The sequence below is a fragment of the Aphis gossypii genome, chromosome 2 (genome assembly GCF_020184175.1).
Source record: "Aphis gossypii isolate Hap1 chromosome 2, ASM2018417v2, whole genome shotgun sequence".
In the NCBI taxonomy this organism is placed as follows: domain Eukaryota; kingdom Metazoa; phylum Arthropoda; class Insecta; order Hemiptera; family Aphididae; genus Aphis; species Aphis gossypii.
Window position 1 is genome coordinate 72447745 of NC_065531.1, and position 21697 is coordinate 72469441.

Genomic DNA, 21697 nt, shown 5'->3' on the forward strand with positions numbered 1-21697 from the left:
ACGGGAACAATTTTAAAACCTACAACTCGTCGCTTATTTTGAAATTTAAATTCAAATTGAAATACATAGTTGTATATATACAAAATTATTCATTAAATTTACTATGATTGTTAATTATTATTATGTATATAATTTACAGTTATTGAATTATCTAATAAAATAATACTTTAGACGTAGGTACATTTATTGTTGATATTTTTATCTGCTTATATTTATAGGTGCGAGAGCTATCAGAGGTGGGTTATCTTAATTTTTAAACATTTGATTAAGTAATATACTATTATAAACTATATCTATACGTTATTATATTTAAGTTAAAACTGTAGTTGGTAGATAGTAAAATAACTTCATGAATCTACACTAATCCTTGGGTTTTTTTAATATTTTAAATAAATTTATTTATATACTTATAAATTTAAATATGTATATGTTATAAATGCAATATCCTTAGGTATTTACATTTATATATAGTTATAATATACATAAAATTATGCATAAAGAATATATGTCTGATATATGTTAATTATGATAAAAGAAAATATTGTTTATATGGTTTTCTTATAGATTTTAATGTGCGTGTTAAGCGTTCATGTTTCTTTATTTGAATATATATATATATTTGAATATTAAATGGGTACTTTATAGTTTTTAATTAATAATTATTTAATGTTTTTATTCAATATTTCTTAAGCTGTGTGTGTACTTATAATATATATTTGTATATGTGAAACAATAAGTATAGACCGCCATTATCTTACGACCTTTTATCTAAAATTTGTTAAAAGTATCTAACCCTTGGGGAATGGAGTCTTCATATCACCCAAGGGTCATGACCCAGTATAGTTTTTTAACTTAACATTTACTATATGACGTATACTATAAGTCTATAAATAGGTAGTATATTTACGTCAAATTTGAATATTTAATATCTAAAAATTAAGATAAATTTCCTTATCTAGGTGTCGATTATTCTCTATCCATTCATAGTAGAAAATTGAATATAGTTTGTATACTAGGGAGAGGAGTTGAAAATAAATAAAATCCAGTACTTTTCAAAATAACTAGGAAAAGTAAAAAGTGAGACGTAGGTAGCCGCTCTGCTGTACAGAGATGTCGAGCGTATATTTCAAATTGAGTAAATCACTGTAGTAGATGTAGTGACGGCGTGATTTTTTTTCGCTACTATATTTCCTATGTTAAGTTTGGATGGTTAACTATTTGTAAAAATGACGAACATTTGTAAATAATTTTGATTCATAATTATTAAATCTTCAAGCTAATGTTAAGAGTGTTAAGACCTAAAAATTTTAATACACCGTTTTTCATGAGTTTTCTAACATCACGAAACGAAAAATTACGTATATATTTAAATATTTTAGATAAATTATTTATACTAATTTTAAGCTTTAGACTTTGATTCTACAAATCTATTTACACCGTTTTACTGAACGTTGGGGTTGACTTACAACTTATTATATAATTATATGTAATATACATAATATGTAATATATTCTATGTTTTTAAAGCCTACCTATTAGTTCACAATACCGCATACAGTGGTGTTTATAAGGGGGCTAGATTAATCCCCCCCTCCCAAAATTAATTTCTATGTATGCCACTAAATTGCCATACATATTACTAATAATAGTACCTAAATAACACAGATTCATTTAAAAAAATTTAGTTATCTTTAGAAATAAGACTAACACACATTTTTTTCATTGTTTTACCTTAATAATTTGTTTTGTGTAACTTTTGCTATAAAAAAATTTTGGTATCGATGTATCCATATAAAATATTGAATGGGGGCACATTATTAACTTTTTGTTTAAAATATGACTAATTTTATGAAAGTACGATGAAGCTGTATAGTGTAGATTATTAGTTACCTAATAATTAATAATGAGTAGGTAATAACTAACAATTATTACTCATTATTGCAGGTGTTATAGACGTTAATCTCACCTTCCTCTAAAGTGTTAAATGGATTTAAGGCAATGAAATAATAGTGTGCGAATTGCCGTTTAGTAGTACTTCCATTAATATATTCAATAATTGTATGTTTATTTGATGTGTACAGCGCAATAGGGCATAGATACATACGGATCCGCTGCTTCACGACTTCATAGTTTCCATACAATATTATATATGTATACGACAATATACATACTATTATAATATATTTATAATGGAATCTTGACGGAAGCGATCGTATGTCACGTGTGTTGTGTTTTAAACGAAATTCCGTTCAAATCTCCGGAAAGATAGAGAGAGAGAGAGTAGATAAAAACGAAAAAACGAATTGACGTGCATACGGCGTACGTGTTTACTAACACGAGTGCCACGTGCTTGCCGCTGCGTCGAAATATTACTATATTGGAGTAATGGAGTTGGATAGGAAAAGGGCAATTTCCACCTATCTTCTTTCTGTCGTCACCATCTAGTATCAGTAGTATCTACCCCTAACAAGCCTATGACAAAAATGCTGCTCGAAAACTTCGAGTCTACAGCCTTCATAAAATTATGCGTAATGTATAATATATAATATAATATTAATTTACTTTATATTGAGATGAAGTATCCATCGATATCTGAGTAGTATTTATATTTAATCAATATTTAATTAGCTTTGCCGTCTTGTCGCATGTCACATGTGCGATAGTTATAAATTATAATAGTATCTAACGTTTGATGAGTCATGAGTTCGATTCAAGCCAATGAATGGGATTTATAGTACATTATCATCGTCGTGTATAACGGAGCCGTTTGTCGACCAAATACCAAAATTATACCCTTCTCTTTTTGACCGATTTATTTGCAGCCAAACTAAAAAGTTTATTATTTACTTTATTTTATATCTATACAAAAACCATTAAAAATACAAGTTATATACAAATTATATTACCTACATATAAATAATAATTTATTATTTAAGTCAATAATTATTTGATCAATACCTTTTGAAGTTATTAAATAAAAATATAATAATGTTTTTCTCTAATTGTCGTATATACTTATACAAAAAATGCATGGTGGTTCCCTACGCGATCAAACACTGCAGTTATAATAATAATAAAAAATAATAATATAATAATAATAATATAAAATTATTATATTGAAACTACGCAGGGGACTCGACTTCATATGTCCTACATATCTAATAAAAATAATTTAATATTTATAACTTTATCTATCTATTTAAATAAAATTACTATCTGAAAAGGATTATCTAGATAATTTTTTGTGTGAAAAGATTTTCAATTTTATTTTTATACAAGTTTATTTTTTTGAATGGAGTGTTAGTTTTGCCAAGCTTTTACCTACAATCTATTTATTCAATTTTATTTTTATGTTCTTTTAATTCTTTAATATACCTACACCGTAATATGTTTAATTATTACCTGTGTTTTCTGCAACTATTTTTTGTAGTATATGAATCATTTTTTGTAATCCCCGATAGGTAATAATCGTATTTAAAACACGCGTACGTATTTAAGAATGTACAAATTTGAACTTTTATAAATATTATATTTTTAACAAAAATGCTATTTTAAAAATTTAAGAAAATGTAATTAAATTTCAAATATGGATTATTGATATAATATTGTAGTTTTTAAAATATGACTATTTATTTAAGTGATCAACCGCCTATTCTTCTAATTAGCTTTCAGTAAAAAAATTATTTTTTAGTAAGTACATAAATTATACATAACATAATTCTAAAGTTTTAAGGTTTAACAAGACTTTAAGTTTTTGAGTTTCTAGCTTTCATCACTTCCTTGGAACTAAAAAGAAGTTAAAATTCATAACTTAAAAGTCTAAATATTATTAAAAATTATAATACACCTTTTCGATCTACGTCAAAAAAACTACATTTTTTCTTAAGATACAACACACCCTGGATGATATATTTTTACGAGTTCATACAGGAAATTAAATAGGGAAATTTTAAGGCACTCAGGAAATTCCCTATAATACCATAACGATATATAATTATGTTATACTTTATAGTTTATACATATAAAGTATAAACTAACGAAACCGATACCTACCTATAAGCTATAGATACACAATTTTTATTATTAGATACTTATATAATCAACACTCGAATTGGGGGAGGGAGACGGGATTGCTCTATTTTTTTTTCTTAGTTTGAGAACCTTCGCTAGTTATTTTTATTAGAACAGGATAACGTTATAGATTATAAATTAGTTGTTTTTTCAATGATTTTTTTTAACTCTATTAATATATAAATAAAATACTATTTTCTATTATATATTTTTGGAATCAATGGAAAGTTTTTATTTTTTGTTTGACTTTCTCATCTCACAAATAAAACCATTTTATTTCGTTAAATGTATTCAATAAAAACTAGGCAGTTTCGATACATTTTTGATATTTTGTGATCATTGAAATATTATTATAAAATATAATATATTAACTGCGAAGTTTATTTTTTATTGTTTATTGCACAACAGGTAAAATATTTATGAATTTATTATAGTGGAAACAAATATGTTTAAAATATTGACAAGGAGAGGTAAGTAAAGCGAATTTTCTTGCCCATTTTTTTTAGGTTTTTTAGCGTCTCCGCGCAATATTTTAGGTCTAGTCACGCCCATGGGCCACTGAAATACCCATACAGCACTAAAACAATAATAATAATTACCCAATAATATTATATTGTTTGCGATGCGTACTACGGCAGGGCGCTAGGCAATACGGCGTATGGCAATACGCGCGAAACACGATACAGCTATAGCACTTCGTATCCAATATAAAATTATATTATATATTTTTTACCATTATCAGCGTGTGACGAGAGTGCGCACGTTTGTGTGTGTATACGTGTAGGAGTAGGGGAACGTGCAGGCCAGTCTAATAAAACCACGCGTGTGTGTGTGCGTGTGCGCTTTTTTTCCGTTTTATCGTAAGGTACCTATCACAGTTTTTAGTCTGGTTTGCCCGCCCGTCCGAGCAGTACGGTCTTGGTGTTTCGATTGACCGCCGCCCGCAACGACAAAAGTACGTAAATATATTATTTTTGTTTTCCTTATATGCTTTAATATTTTCTTCCTCTCCACTGCGCCTCGCACAATGCAAACGATACATTACGGTTAAACTATGCAATACACTAGTCGCATACAAATATAATATTAATATTAAGACCGCGATACGTTATCGCTTGTTTATAATAATATATCTTAACATATAGTAATACTATACGGATAAGTATAGTGTCCGTTGTCTAAACTTATTCGAAATCTGTACCTACGATATTATAATAACTATTTACTATGGTGTAAAAACGGAGTAAATACCACTTTGCAGTATAATAATAAATAATATTATTATTATTATATTATGAAGTGCGATGATGAAGACGGCGCACGCTGCCGATTCAACGCGTGTAAGTCGGTCCGCGGTTATTAATCGTTATCATTATTCAAACAACTCGTGTTATAATATTATGCAAAAGCCCGCCGTTCGCGATTCAAAAATATTTTGTCATGTGGTAATGTGCGCGTTTTAGAATTAAAAAAAACGAAAATAATGCTTCTATAGTTTTTGTTCTATGGGCATACGCACCAATAACGTACTTGACTGCTCACACTGTTATTTTACCGTCAATTTTGAATAGGTAATTCACATGGAAATTTGTGTCCCACATCACGTATCTACACAACCTATACTGCTTATAGGTACATTATAATATATAACGTATTAACGTGCATTACGTCTTAACTGCTTTTAGCGTACAAACAAAATAAATGAACACAAAATATGTCGTTATTCTAAAAGGGTCTCGTTAAATCATGCTAAATTAATAATTTGACAATACTCGATAATAGTCATTTCAAATTTTGTGCTAGACCTCCCGTCAACAGTAATTTGTAAACAATCTTTATATGAATATGCAATTGTTCAACCTCTCGAACTCATCGACTAAATACATTATTATATATTTAAATCGATATAATAATACATATTATGTGTCTAATAATTGATATAGTATCTATAGGGCAGTTCGTTGTATTTGCTTTTTAAAAGATAAATGATTAATTTTCCTCTCGTGACCAATTTATTTTATACGAAGATGTTCAGCGATTAAAAATAAAAATTCGTCACACTCTTATTGCTATCGTTTATTTAAATCATTTTCGATCCGTGATATTATGATTACTAACAATTTAATGATTGACAACAGTAGGTAGTTAATAGGCAGTCATAATATTTACGATGATTTTAATAATGTTAACGATTTGATAACTGTTATAAACACGCGAAGTTGTTGGTCGAAATTTCAAAAGACGCTATCGTGTTCATTAGTGGTTTAGAAATTTCTTACGTGAAATACATTTTAGTAAATAGGTAGTCTATTTATTTGTTGTATTGAATAATGACTATAATTGTTATTTTGTTTTTAATTTATAGTCATTATAATTTAGTAATTTACTATAAAGCAATAACAACAAAATAATGATGTAACAGACGAAAACATGTGGGTATAATAATTATGATGATGTTTTCTCCATTTAAATGTAGTTTTAAAACCACAATAAAAAACTACGTAGGTTAGACACTAACATATAGGTATCTAAATTTAATCGTTTACCAGTTTAATTACACAAATGCCATACCTACTTTTTAAAATTAAAAACGTTACATAATATTATATTATATAGTATATTTTATAGTATAACCCTAATATACATAATATTATGTACGGTGATTGACAAACATAATATTATATTATTTATTAATCTATTTTGTTCATGTAATTTACAGATGATAGCTATAAAGCCTATAAATTATGATCGGTATAATTATTGTCATATAAGTTTCAAATCGCGTTTTAGTGAACTCAATAATACGAAATTCCCGATGACTCTTAGGACTTATCGTTTAAAATAACCAGCACGCGTGTAAGTACAGTACTTACATTCATACGAGATAACCCTATTAGGTGACAAACTTATCACTAGGATTATTGCTACAAAACTTTTAGCGTATAATATAATAAACGTTTGAGATAAGTATAAAATAGATATCGTTTAAATTCAAATAATTATTCAAAACTCAACGACTAAGATTATATGAAAAATTTCATAATTTATAAGTGTCTATATAAACCTATTACGTCTATAAGTATAATAAATTGATTTTACATAATAATATGCATATACCATGGTCCAAATCTCCAAAGTACCTATAGATTAATGAACATGCTAATTTTTAAAGGTAATCGAATCATATTTTTATATCAATGAATGAAAGAGCTGCTAACTTGAAAATCAGTTTTTTCGTATAACTAAAATGGTATTATTATGTTTTGTAGTATAAAAATTCTAGAATTAGACTGATATTATTCGTCCGAGTAAGATGAAAAATTATTCACTAAATTATTTGCCTTCGTTGATGTTCAGACTATAGATTATCTTAGGTTTTATGGTTATATGGCCTTATAAAAATATTTATAGGTAAAAAAATAAAAAGATATTGTATAATGTATCACATTTAAGCAGTTACTAAAAACTTAATCTTCACTCTCTCACTCTCTTTATCAAAGAACACATCTTATTATTTTAAAAACTATTTACGTTTTGAAAAATATTTTTTTTTATACACAATTTCAAGTCGTAACAAAATAAAATTTTAGAAAAATACATTTTATATTACTATCATTTATTAATTTTTTTTTACCTTTGTTAAGCACAACATATTTTCTAACATTATTTTCATGCATAAAAATACTCCGAATAATATTCTACTTTAAAAATTTTAAAAATATAATTAAAAAAAAACATTTTGTAATAATGACTTAGTTATATAAAAAAGAAACATTTTAAAAAGTTAATAGTTTTTTAAATCATTAATGTTTCACTAAATACATAAATAATATTATGTATTTATGTATATTATGCACAATGCACGAAATGATAAGAAGAAAATCATTGCTACCGATTTACTTATATACTAACTATAAGACATTTTAAACCTTTATCAATTGTTTGTGTTTTTAATTACTAATTTACTTTTAACGTTCAAGAAAGCCGTTGAAAAATTACCTAATCAAATTTCTTAAATATAGAACTACTACATATATATTTAAACATTTATAGCTGAAAATATAAAATTTGTAACACCTGCAATCAGTGGCATATTTAGGCCAGGCCTCTTGGGTACATTCAAGTTGAGGGCCGCAGTAATTTCATCATGACATTAAAAAAAAAAAAAAACATTAAACAATTATTTTTTTTAATAAAAACGTAGGTTTAAAAAGTTAAATTTTAGTATACAACGTTAATGTTTTATATATATTTGTAATTAGTAAAACAATGATGTTATTATTGTTATTTATTAGCTTGTAGCATCAGACTCTTTTTTCAATGAATCAAAAATCAAAAATTTGAATCTCAAATATCTTATAATTTAATGTCTAAGTTTAAAGAGCCTCGTGGGCTTTTTATAGACCATAGGGCGATCAAATTTCATATTGATCTAGTGATCTACTGCTTGCACTACTTATTTTATCGGAATTCAAATTATTATTATCAATTTAATTAACGTTTTTTTTTTAAATTTGACTGATAAAAATAATTCCATATATTTCTGTTTGTAAAATATTCCATTTGTATGTATACTAAACATGTATATTTTAATAGTTTATTATACAATTTACATGCGCGTATTTTTTCCGTTATTTATCATCACTTGAATTGAAATAAATAATTTACTCTCACGTTCATAAAAATAATGTCTTAAAACGAAAACGTAAAAAAAAAAATAAATAGCATGGAATATATCCATAATTCCTTTTTGTTAGAATATTATTGTATTGTACATTTGTACCTATACGGCTATACATTATTATCTATAATAAGAATATAAACATATAATTCAATATACTTAAGACTTATACATCATAACTCTAAAGGTTAGGTAATATTTATACTTATATTTTTTGATAACATGTTTACGTGTTACACTGGAAGTACCACATCAAACCAATTTCTTTGGAGAATATGATTCCAATTATTTTTCATACATATTTGTCTATCATAAATTTCATTTTATGTTGCACCGCTAATCAAAATGCTTATATTTCATAAGAAATAAATTAATTGACCTATATTCTTAAATTTAAAGATTATTGAATCGCATGGAGTTTTTTTTATAGAATTTTAAATGTATCTTTATTTTTAAAGTTAATAAGTATTTGCGTATATTATTATTATTATTACGCATAACTTTTAGAATACTATTCGTTTTAATTTTAAAAAATAATTTACTAAATAAAACTTTTTGAAAATCTTTCTTGAAATTTATTTATATGACTAGCCTAAATATTTTTTTGATATTTTATAATTTTAATATAATATTACCTACATTATTATAATATAAGCTGTAATAACTAGGAATTATTCAAAGCATAATTTTTTTACAATATGTGTACCTACTGCCTATTACCTAATACTTACTCATTTTTCTATTAAATAAACCATCTATATTCTATAATCATTATTTACATTAATATTTAATATAATTATGTACCTATATGATTTAGATTCAAAATGTCAATAATAAAAACAGAAACAACCGAAGCATTGATAGAAAGAGGGTTTGAATTTTTCGCGAAGCATTTTCCAGATGTTGAAAAACCTGATAAATTGGGTATTGGACCTGGACGAGTAAATTTAATTGGAGAACATACAGATTATAATGACGGGTTCGTATTACCTATGGTGAGTAAATCATTTTATGATTCATATAAAATTAAAAACTTAATAATATATAAGTAGAAAAAGTAGATATATATAACAGACTAGATGTTGATTTATGATTTTACGTTTATAAATATATAATTGTTAGAAGAATATTGAATGAATAATAAAAAAATAATTTATACACTTAGGTATCACTAGATATATAAAATGGATTTTGAATTGCCATAGATTCTGATATTTTAATTTTCTTAGAATAAATAGAAATAAATAAAGTCAATTTTAGTTGTTTTTTTTAATTAACTTGGTTTAGATTTAAATGTTTATTAGTCGTATTCATAAGATACCCAAGAGCTAAATGACCCTGTATACCTGTATATGGTTGCACAAACTACGTCTGTATGGATCCTTAGGGATCCTTAAATTTTAATTTAATTATTTTTATGATTGATCTATTATAAATTTTAGTTTTAATTTATTGAATTATTGTGTGTATTAGTTATCTTTTTCTATAGGAACAATCCATACTCCCTATCCCCCCACAAAAATACACAATTAACATCAATAATTTAATTATTAGATAATTAGTGACAAACAACAAACACATCCAGCCAATGATGCTCAAAATCTAATACAAAATATAATTATTGTAAGCCTTTTAAATTACTCCAACGTATAGAGTATAGACGATATTTTTTATGACAAATGGATCAGTTGTTTCCTCCAAAAAACAAAAAATATTTAATTTGTTTTCTTTAATTTTGAAGTAAGTTATATGTATTTTAAAACTATAAATTATTTAAATTATTTTTTTTAAATTATAAAATACTCGCAACTTCAAAATTAAAATATCGAAAATATCTTTTTTAAATCTTGATCCTGAATAATATTCTTACCTTTACATTTGATAATAATTCAATTCATTATAATTCAATAAATAACAGTAAAATGGATTATTATAAATGCACAATTTGCTACGTTATGCGTAAAATTGTTAAAACAATAATTTGCTTATTAAATGTATCTATATTTTCTGAGTTATTAAAATGTATATTCCAAGGATAATATCTCTTATAAATGATTTTACAGAAGTATAAAATTGAATTAATCTAGTACTTAATAATAAAATAATGAAAAAAATACAATGATTATTAATATTACAGTCGGTAGTTTTACCAATAATTATATTAATAATAGATTAATATTAATTACAATAATAATTGTATTATCATCAGAGGCCCCATGACCCATATATTTAAAACCTATAGTTATAGATTTATTATCCTTAGTACACATAAATAAATTACGTAAGACGTACGTATTTGTTCGAATTTGATTTTAAATAAAATAAATCATCAAAATGTTATCGGTTTATATATATTTAATTTACAAGAAACGAAACCGATTACCAATTGAAAAAATAAGTTGATATTACCACAGTCTTCAAAACTTAAATGTCATAAACTCATAAAATATTGAAAAATTTGAATATATTCATTATGTATGTATACTGTTGGTGTAGTATCGCTAAGTATGATTTAGGTATAGTTAAAGAAATGTGGGTGTTACTAACAAAGTATTTATTGACATATAGTGTTGTTATTTTGTATGCTCTGAATAATTGATATACATGTATTACCCTATATTTTTTATAAAAAATATGTAAATACATGCGTTTATGTGATGATATGAATTAAAAACCAATTTAATAAATTTGAATTTTTAGTTGACATCATTTTATCAAAAATTTATTTCACATCATTTAAGATGTATATATAGGTATATGTATAAATTGTATATTTACACGGTCGTTCAAAATTGTTTGTAGGCAGGTCCATCGTTTTTATATCATATAAAATGTATGTAAAAATCGTGCATTTTATTTCTGTCAGTATAGTCAGTACTCGTATAGACTGTAATGCCTATTCACATTCATTATTCATTCTTAGTGTTTGTATTTTTTTGCATTTTCTATCGTATTCATCATGAATAAGTAAAAAGCATGACCAAGTATAAACTTAGTTAAAGTTATCGTGCAATTATTGAAAGCTTACTATTTAATTTAACATTGTACAATAACTTTTGTCGTATCTAATTAAAGTGTGTATAAACATGATGTGTATACAGTATTAAATTAGTAATATACCTACCTACTTATGATTATTTATTGCGTATATATATTATATTTATATTATTATTCATTAATTTATTTTTTAAACTCTGTATGAATTATAATAATTTCTATAATTTTTTTTATTTATCAAATAAATTTAAATTCCTAAATAGCTTCTTTTTTTTAAGTGCACTTTCTTAGTACATTTTTTTAACGTTCACTGACATAAATACTCGTATTTATGCTAATAATCATTTTACATACTTTTTCATTCTAGTAAGTATTGTGTTAATTTTTTGATTTGTTTTATTTATATATTATTCAAAAATTAAATTGAATATTTTAACGCACTTATTAACTATTTTGAAACAATGCTTAATATATTTAATATCATTTATAGATATACATTATTTAATAGTTATACATATAGTATATTATGTTATTTTACACTATAATATTCAAGACGATTGAAAATTTCACAGGACCCTAACATAGAATTATTCATATTTGAACTTTAACCACTGTCATTATCACTGTTTTAAATATTGAACCGGGTATACAACATAAACAATTTACAAATATGTATAAAAGTTATGTAAACTTTTCATTTAAATTATTAAAAAAATGTATACTCTCAAAAACTAAATCAATGTTTCGCAACAACATAACTAATTTATATATTTATTTGATTTATATTTGTTGAAAATAGTATTTATTAACTTGGGTTTTTTTTGAAACTTAAATATTACCTATATTAAATATATTATATCCTGTTAGTAATTGTAAAAAATACTGTTATTAATTAAATTGTATTAAATTGATTTAAATTGATGTATGATCATATTATACTATATTAATTGATCCTAAGTTGTTTTTCAAATGAATATCGTAAGTTTAAACCATAGCAGTGATACTACATATTATATAATATATAACATTATTAGTACGTACTTACTAATTAGATTTCTTTATTTTAGGCTTTTAAACTATGACATCATTAGATTAAATGTATAATTATTTAAAGTACACTATGATCAATCGTAGTTTATCTTGTTTGTTACCTTTTGCGATGCAAATGATACCTTAAGTATTTTATTTATTCTATTTACAATAAATACACTTACACGCGCACGCGTGCAAGCTCACACACACACACATATATATGTATGTAATATTAATTTTATTATCATTGAATAAATTTGATAAATTATTTTAACCTAACTTTAAAGATTTCATTAATTACTTAATCTAATGTAGTTAAAAACACTCAATTATTTATTGAAAAAACATTTCACCTCGATAACTTATGCAGATATTTTTTATAACTACCTACGTCAATAAATAATTATAATACAAATAACAAAAATAATTGTTTTAATGTTTATCTTATTGTTGAATTATTATAGTGCTATAAAAAATAAATGTATTTTTAAAGAATTATTTCAATGTCTTATAGTGATTTATAGTGTCTTTATGTTATTACATTTTTTTACTTATAATTCATTATTTCATTATTAATTATTAACTATATCTTATTTAAATATTAAAAGATATTAAAAGAAATTTAGTATATTAAGCAAGTAATAAATTAACTAGTATTTATCTATTTTGTATTTGATTTAAAAGTTAAAACCATTATTAAGAATCATAATCTTTATTACAGGAAGTAAACTATTCTTACTTAATTCTAAATAAATACATATAGTTTTTTATAAAAATTAGCTGCTTAACAGTTTATTATAATAAAACGTTGAGCCCTCGATGCATACAAATCAAAATATTTGAAAATATAGTATTAAAATATATTAAAATTATTAATAATTTTTATAATTGGTATTTGAATAATTTCATTATTAGAGTATAATAAGTAAATAAGCGTGTTTATAGCATACCTATCGATTAACTACACTAGTACATGAATATTTTTATGGAAAATATCCAATCTTTATAAAATTGTGTGCGTCGTTCACTGTCGATAGAAATTATTTACTATTGTAAATTAATTATTTTCTCGCTATTCGAAAACTATTTAAAAGACTATAGGTAAACATTAAAGAGTTATTTTATACCTTCGAGTATTAACGAATGTCAACTTCAATATTTTTTCAATTTTATTCTTAATTCTAATTTATAGTCTTATAGACAGTTTAAAAACAAAAAAACTGAAGAAGTCGCTCTGCTGTATAATAGGATTCGAGTATACACGTGTATATAAGAAAGTATAATTTATGTATGATGAACCTTGAATTAAATCGTCAAGCTTTATTATCGAGTAAATTATACGTTTGAATATCCAAAGTCGTTAAAATTTGAACTTAATGCGCTCATGAATGTATGTGACTTTATACTTAACTTATTTTTAAAATTTCTATAAAAAAATTAAAAGAAATCTTTATTAAATTATCAAACTTAAGGTATTAAAATTAAAAATGATATGCATTTTTAACTACAAAATAATTTACACATTTTTGTGATATAAGAAATCAAAACTTAAATTTTAAACGTTTATAAAAAAATTGAGCTATGTATTTTAGTTTTTTTTTTTAATTACTGTTGTAACAACTTATAAGGAATTTTGTATTAAATTTTAGCAAAAAAATACTAAAAAGCCAAAAATTTTAAATTTCATAAAAAAAAGTCTAAATATTTGTAAAACCTATATCTAAAAAATATAATTGATTGGTAAAAATTTAGTTTCTAATATTTCATTTTTTAATTACAAAAAAAAATTGATCTATATTCTTATTTAAAAAAAATCCTATAATTCTTTTTAAAGATATAATTTATTTTTTTATTTTACCATTCTATATAATTATCTTATAATGATGTATACTTATTACTTTTATATTCTAAGCTTTCATACGTTTTTAAAACAATTTTGTCAAAATTGGTTTAACATAAAAAATTATCGCTTTTCCCGCTTGTTTTTAAAAGTAATTTTTTATTTTTATCTTCGATAAAAACAGAATTATTTTATTTTGCTACCAGTAACTACTCTCAAAGTTAATGATTGAAACAGGCATTTTTACTGTTTCAAAAGAATGACAAAATAACCGAAAAAGAATATTTAAAAAAAAATACACTTGCTTTGCCCATAATCTAAAATACTTATACACCGTCAATTATCAAATAGGTATTCGTTATTTGTGTAATGTTTCTAATATTTATCACTAGAGTAAAATATAATAAACGTATTCTCGTACTATGGAGATGATAAGCTAATAACTATTAATCTTGAAAGTTGTACATTAATAATGCGAGAAATTCTATTGAACGTTAATGTTATCTTTATCTACTTTTAACACCTAATTATGTATAATTATGAGCTTTACATACAATAATAATCAAACATGTGAAATAATAAAATTGTAAATTGACTCATGATAAAAATTTAAGTTTCTACGTATTAATAAATGATATTATGAATATTTTTAATATAATATATATATAATTTAAATTAGATTTTATAGATCTCTTAAATTATAAATATTCAGTTTATTCAAAATGTATTGAAAACATATTTTTTATAAAACATGTATTATTTTAAAATCACCGAATTCATTTAATATTTTGCATTGTGATGTTATATAATTTTATGACATTTATTTTTGTGTCATACTGTCATAAACTCATCATAATTTACGATTTAGAAGCTTTTAGCACGTAACTGTTTTTTTAATATTTTATTTTTGTAAAGCATTAAATATTGAGCTGTATTTAAAATGTTGACCACTGGTTTTCCCTCTTCATTTTTCAAATATAATAAAGTATTTTTTAAGTAGATGCTGATAAAAAAACATTACCTCTATTTATATGAATAATTTATTTAGAATTTCTATAAAAATGGTATAATATGCATGACGAAAAAAAATCGTAATAAGAATAATAAATATTATATCATATAGGTATATTATTATTTATATAACTGAGTGTCCACACTGTTTTATGACTTTTGAACTAGTACCCATATACTATTATACATCCTATTATTAGACTATCCGGAAACTAATCTAAATGCCACAGGACGAAGGAAATAAACTAGATTACATTTATCATAACTAATATAGGTAGTAATGCCTATAATAATACCTATCATATTATAATGGGTTTAATTGAAAAATTTATTTTAATACCCACGCTTATGTACTACCTGTCGTTTTTAATTCAGTTTATAAACTCATAAATTTAGTGTTATCTGGAAATACTTTTATTTACAACCTACATGTTTTTCCGTGCTAATATGTATAAGTATATTAAGCTTATGAAAGATTTTTTCCATTTATTGAGTAATTGTTTATTAATTGTATTTTTTTGTTCATTTTATAGGCACTACCCATGGTAACAATAATGTTAGGACGAGCCAATAATAGTGACACATGTCGCGTAGTTACTGCATGTAACGATTTCGATGAAATCGAGGACTCCAATAAAACCGAATTTAAAATTCCTACCGTCAAACCACTGTACGTGGGCACACCTAAATGGGCCAACTACGTCAAAGGAGTGATCGCATGCTTCCAAAGTGCGTACCCATAGGCACGTACTGTTTATTTGAATAAGTATAATACGTTGTTTAATTAGTTTGGTCATTAACAAACAATGCGTCGATGATAGATAAATTAGAGACCATTATAGACTAAACAGTAAACATTCACAAGTTTTTTCGAGCTTTTCATCTAAAAATTAATACTTATACACAAAATATTATACTAATGCCGTTTGACGGTGTATATTATAATATACCTCAAGTAAACCGTATACATTAAAATATTATATTGACAAAACATATAGAAATCATACTTAAATTTATACCTTCCCGGCACATTTTTTTTTCATCTTGGCAACAATGCTGCAATGATTGACAGTGAATACAAGATATAAACTTTTTTAAAAATCGGAATTTTCTGCATAACATTACATGAAAATCAATTTCTAATCACAATTTATGCCTACCTCTTCTATTGGAGAATTAATAGAAAACTTATGTAAATTATGTTTCAAATTAATTTATAATATTTTATAAATAAATAGCGATAATATCTAAAAAATTTTCTAATAATTTTAAACAATTTTGTCCAAATATAACTCAAAAATGAAGTTCTTACAAAAAATGATTTTACACAGTGAATATTTTTGTGTGACCTAAAATTGACCGTCAGAGACTTTTACGCGGTAAATTTCAATTTTTCGAATGGAATTTAATTGCTGAACAAATACTGTGATGACCAAATAAAGAATAATGTGCAGTTTAAAACAATAAATACATTTACTACTATGGTGTATGAACGAAATTCATGATCTCTTTATTCTTTAACGATGCATTTGTTCGAATTCTGATTTTACGAACGTTTAAGTTTATTTAAATGTACACAAGATTTTTTATACTAATGAAAAAGTTTCATATGGTGATTATTTTTTCCAAATGAGATCTTACTTTTGTCGTTATAAATTTATTATACCCATTTAATCGAAGTACAAATTAATCACTTTTGACTTGCCTATTAAACTCTATGTATAAGTGTGTTGTATAATATAATATTATTTAGAATAACTATAATTCTTAATAATAGTTTTTCAAATTATAAATGTTAATAGTATTATATTAATTCATATAATTTTAAAATCATCATAGTCAAGTATCTTACAAACCTATTACGATGAACTGTTATTTTTTGTACATACAGTTTAATTACTCAAAATTTCCTAGCTCATATTTTAATTAATTAATATTGACATTTTTCTAAAATCAACGTGTTTAACTATTTAATGTAAAAAAAAATATTGTTGGATAGATGCATAAAGAAATGAAAAATTAAGGGATAGCACTGAGCAAGCTTGGTAACTTACTCAGTATATTAAAAAACTATTTTTTTTTTTTGTTTTTCCCATATAGGTATAATTGTAGGTTTTGATGCCGTAATTCTATCCAGTGTACCTCTGGGTGGTGGACTGTCCAGCAGTGCTTCCCTGGAAGTAGCTACTTATTCATTCATCGAAGCTATTACCGGAAATAAAACAATTCAGTAATGAAAACTTTATTTGCATGTCAATACGGTGTTGAGTAAACAGCTAAACCGTTAATTACATTTTTTCAGATTAGTACAAAAAGCTATGGTATGCCAAAAAGCAGAGCATATGTTCGCTGGAGTACCTTGCGGGATCATGGACCAATTTATTTCCGTAATGGGAATAGAAGGTCATGCTTTACTCATAGACTGCAAGTATGTTTATTATATTATAATCATATATGTCTTAATGCAACGTTACTATTGTCGTTTGGACTAGGGCCAATTTTTTTTTTTTTTGATGGGGTGATTATATGTTTCATTCAATAAAGGACGTAGGATGATTCGATGTAAAGACGTATACAAAAATACAAAAACTTTCTTGTTCCTGTTAACACGTGACATTAAAATGTTTAATTATTTTTATTGTAATATTAATCTTATGATTATGCTGTAGGATCGATTTTTATATTATTTATTATATAACACATAGATTAATTTTTATAAAAGTTAGTTAACAGTTTTGTTTGATTTAATTATTCCTCTTAAGTATATTTAATTTTATTCATATTTCATATTTGTTTATATAGATCATTACAATACGAACCCGTTCCATTGACTGAATCCAATTACGTGTTTTTAATAACTAATTCCAATGTTCATCATGAATTATCCAGTAGTCAATACCAGCTAAGACGATATCAATGCGAAGAAGCAAGCGATTTGTTAAACGTTCAAAGTCTCAGGTTCGCCACGATGGAAAACTTGAATAGTAAAGCCAACAACATTTCAACACTATAATAATAATATATAAACATAAAATATTTCTTAGGGTGTTAATTTTTTTTTTACGCTTTGATTGAACAGAAGTACACTTGAATGGAAAAATGAATGAAATAATATATAAACGAGCTAGACACGTAATAACGGAAATTGAACGAACCAAAACTGCTGCTGATGTATTGAAACGCGGTGATTACAAATCGTTTGGTGAACTCATGAATGCTAGTCATAACTCGTTAAGGTAATTTAATATTCATTTTTGTACGTGTTGATCGCAATTTCCTTTCATATATTTTTTTTAAGGTTTTAATTGTTTTGATTAACAAGTACTAAGTATAGTGATACTATTAGTGACAATAATATAGGTGCCCACTTATATATGCATATTGCATAACTAGTGATTTGTCAATTATAATGATTTAAAAAACATAAAAAATTAATGCATGATCTTACAAAAAATTTTTAATCAGATGTTGTTTTTTTTAAAAAAAAAATCTAGTACTAGGTTTTCATATTATTTTGTGATTGGCTGTTATCTAATTTATTATATAAAAATATACTTTTCTATGAATAATAAAGAGGAGCAAGGTTAAAACGTGAGTTATTTCCAAAAATAATTAGCGCCATGATAATATTATTTATGATACCTACCATGTTTCTATCATCTACATATTTACATCTAACATATTTTTAGTAAACTTTGTTACTTTTACTGGAGCTATATCTGTTGCATCATACATTTTTATGCGTATCATTATTCTAATTTTATTATTAATTAAATGTTGGTTGTTATATTATTCTGTTAACCACGGACCTATTTACAGATTTTATTTTTATTGTTACGGTTTCATATATAATTTGTTGTTACATATCGGCACGCAATACAAGGTCATGCGTAAAGAAAAAACAATGACACTCGTGCACATTATATTTTATTAAAAATATTTTTACCTCGATATTACAGTTTTTGCAACAATTTTATATTCTGGAATTGGAACAGCCTTTTTTTTTGTTATCGATTGTATTCAGTATTTACTTTTATTATTCAAATAAAATAAATAATTTAACGTATTTTGAAAAAGACAATGCTGTTAGTACTTTCATTGTTGTAACATATTATTCATATTAATTTTCCCACTCATACATCGATAATAACTATAAGTATAAAGTAGATAGGTATACATAGTACCACTATGTATTATTGATTTTAATGTGACATGATGATCACAAGCGTAATTAAGTTATTTTTTGTATTAACTACCTATTCAATGTTGACTTATATTTAAAAAAAAAATTATATTTATACATTTTATGTATATTCTTGCTATTCAGGATTCAATTGTAGGTAATTTCCACTTGGCAATTAAACAGTTATACCTAAGTAGTAAAGGTATTATAAAAAGTTATTTAAAAGTAAAAATTACAATTTTATACCGTCATGACCTAATTCAAATTGTATGATTATTATTAAGAAAATATACAATTTTTAAAGCAATAAAAACGAAAAATGTTTTCTAGAGCTTATAGCTAAACGCTGTAATATTATAATATGGTTTGCAATATTCTAAGTGCTGGATCGTGTTGAAAAATGAGAATATGTGTATATAAAATAAATTTAATAAATCATATTGTAGGTATCTATATTGGCCAACGCAGCGTTATTATTTATTAGTTTAATAATGTCATCAACAAAATCTTCGTAACTGTTCTTGTTCACTGTAAATAATATGGTAAAACGTGTAAAAAATGATGTTGTCACGATGAGGTTTTTTTATTATTTGACAGTATACCTACTACGATATAGGTACCTCCGTAGTCCTACCTATAATATTTTATACGATTCGTGTGTTTATTGAATCATTTAAAAACACACATATCATACGCGGCGCAGGACTTCGTCGGAATAATGTTAATTGTTGTTATGTTTTTCATATTTTTCAGGGACGATTTCGAAGTTTCCTGTACAGAGTTGGATCAGTTGGTAGAATTGGCCAGAAAAGTGCCAGGTGTCCTTGGGTCTCGTATGACCGGAGGAGGTTTCGGTGGATGCACAGTCACATTGGTTAGGGCCACAGTGCTACAATTATATGGAATTACGCGTGTCCGCGCTGTGTAATTATGATATTGTTATTAATATTTCGTTGTGCTTTTCAGGTGGACCAGGCTGCCGTTAACTCTGTCGTTAGTGCCATTAGTTCGGAATACAAAGGAAGTCCGAAATTCTACATAGTCTCGCCGTCATGCGGAGCCAAAATTGTTAAATTATAGTACACCCGCGGCCGTGTTCTCGCCAATAACCGTTTAAAGTCATATATTATTCATATCGTATTGAGTAATATAATCGCTCATAATGTATTTAGTTGTGTACATTTATTATGAATTGTTTTATGTTTATACGTGTTTTTATGAGATACATAAATAAGAACTATATGCATATAATAATATATATTTTTAATATAGTAGTAAATTTTATTTTAGTTCCGATGAAATACGCTTAGAAAAAATTTTTATATTTACCTATACTTAACTAAAAATTGCAAAATTTGAATCAATTATTATCGGAGGATTTTATACCTGGCCTGAGTATATAACTGTGATTATTGATTACAGATGTCTCTATTCCACAGCCCATCGTTATCGATGCCTTCTAAAACTATAACGATGAATAAATTGTTAATTTTCGTATATCTCCTACTCAGATTCCAGTCGTTTATTATTTTCGATAAATTTTAGTTCGTACTATCAATATCAGTACGCCACAATGGATTCAGTAACATCAAGTGTAAGTAATTTTAATTGGTCTTATAGAATATATTACACATTCTTTACTGGATTGTGTACGCACAGCTCCTCACCTTTTTCGTGTTATTTCCATTCGTTTTCTTTGTCTTTATCTGCTGAAATTATTTTATAAAAGTATAAATTATTTTATTTTACCCTCTTCAAATTTGAAATATCATAGATAATATGTAGCCACCTGTAGATAGGTGTAGATTAGTTGGTTACATTCGTAAATAACGTAAATAATAAAATAATTTGTAAAATAAAAATAAAATCTATCTTTTAAATAA

General features: G+C 25.1%; 1 protein-coding gene across 1 annotated transcript; it reads left to right on the plus strand.

Moving 5' to 3' along the window:
* Positions 1 to 4864: 4864 nt before the first annotated feature.
* On the plus strand, positions 4865 to 21115 carry LOC114125880 (galactokinase-like). The gene is made up of 9 exons (XM_027989680.2): positions 4865 to 5025; positions 9569 to 9746; positions 16165 to 16360; positions 17732 to 17861; positions 17934 to 18059; positions 18434 to 18615; positions 18711 to 18867; positions 20568 to 20688; positions 20781 to 21115. The coding sequence occupies exons 2-9, from the start codon at positions 9576 to 9578 to the stop codon at positions 20892 to 20894; spliced, it is 1197 nt and encodes a 398-aa protein (XP_027845481.1). The 5' UTR covers positions 4865 to 5025; positions 9569 to 9575; the 3' UTR covers positions 20895 to 21115.
* Positions 21116 to 21697: the final 582 nt, after the last annotated feature.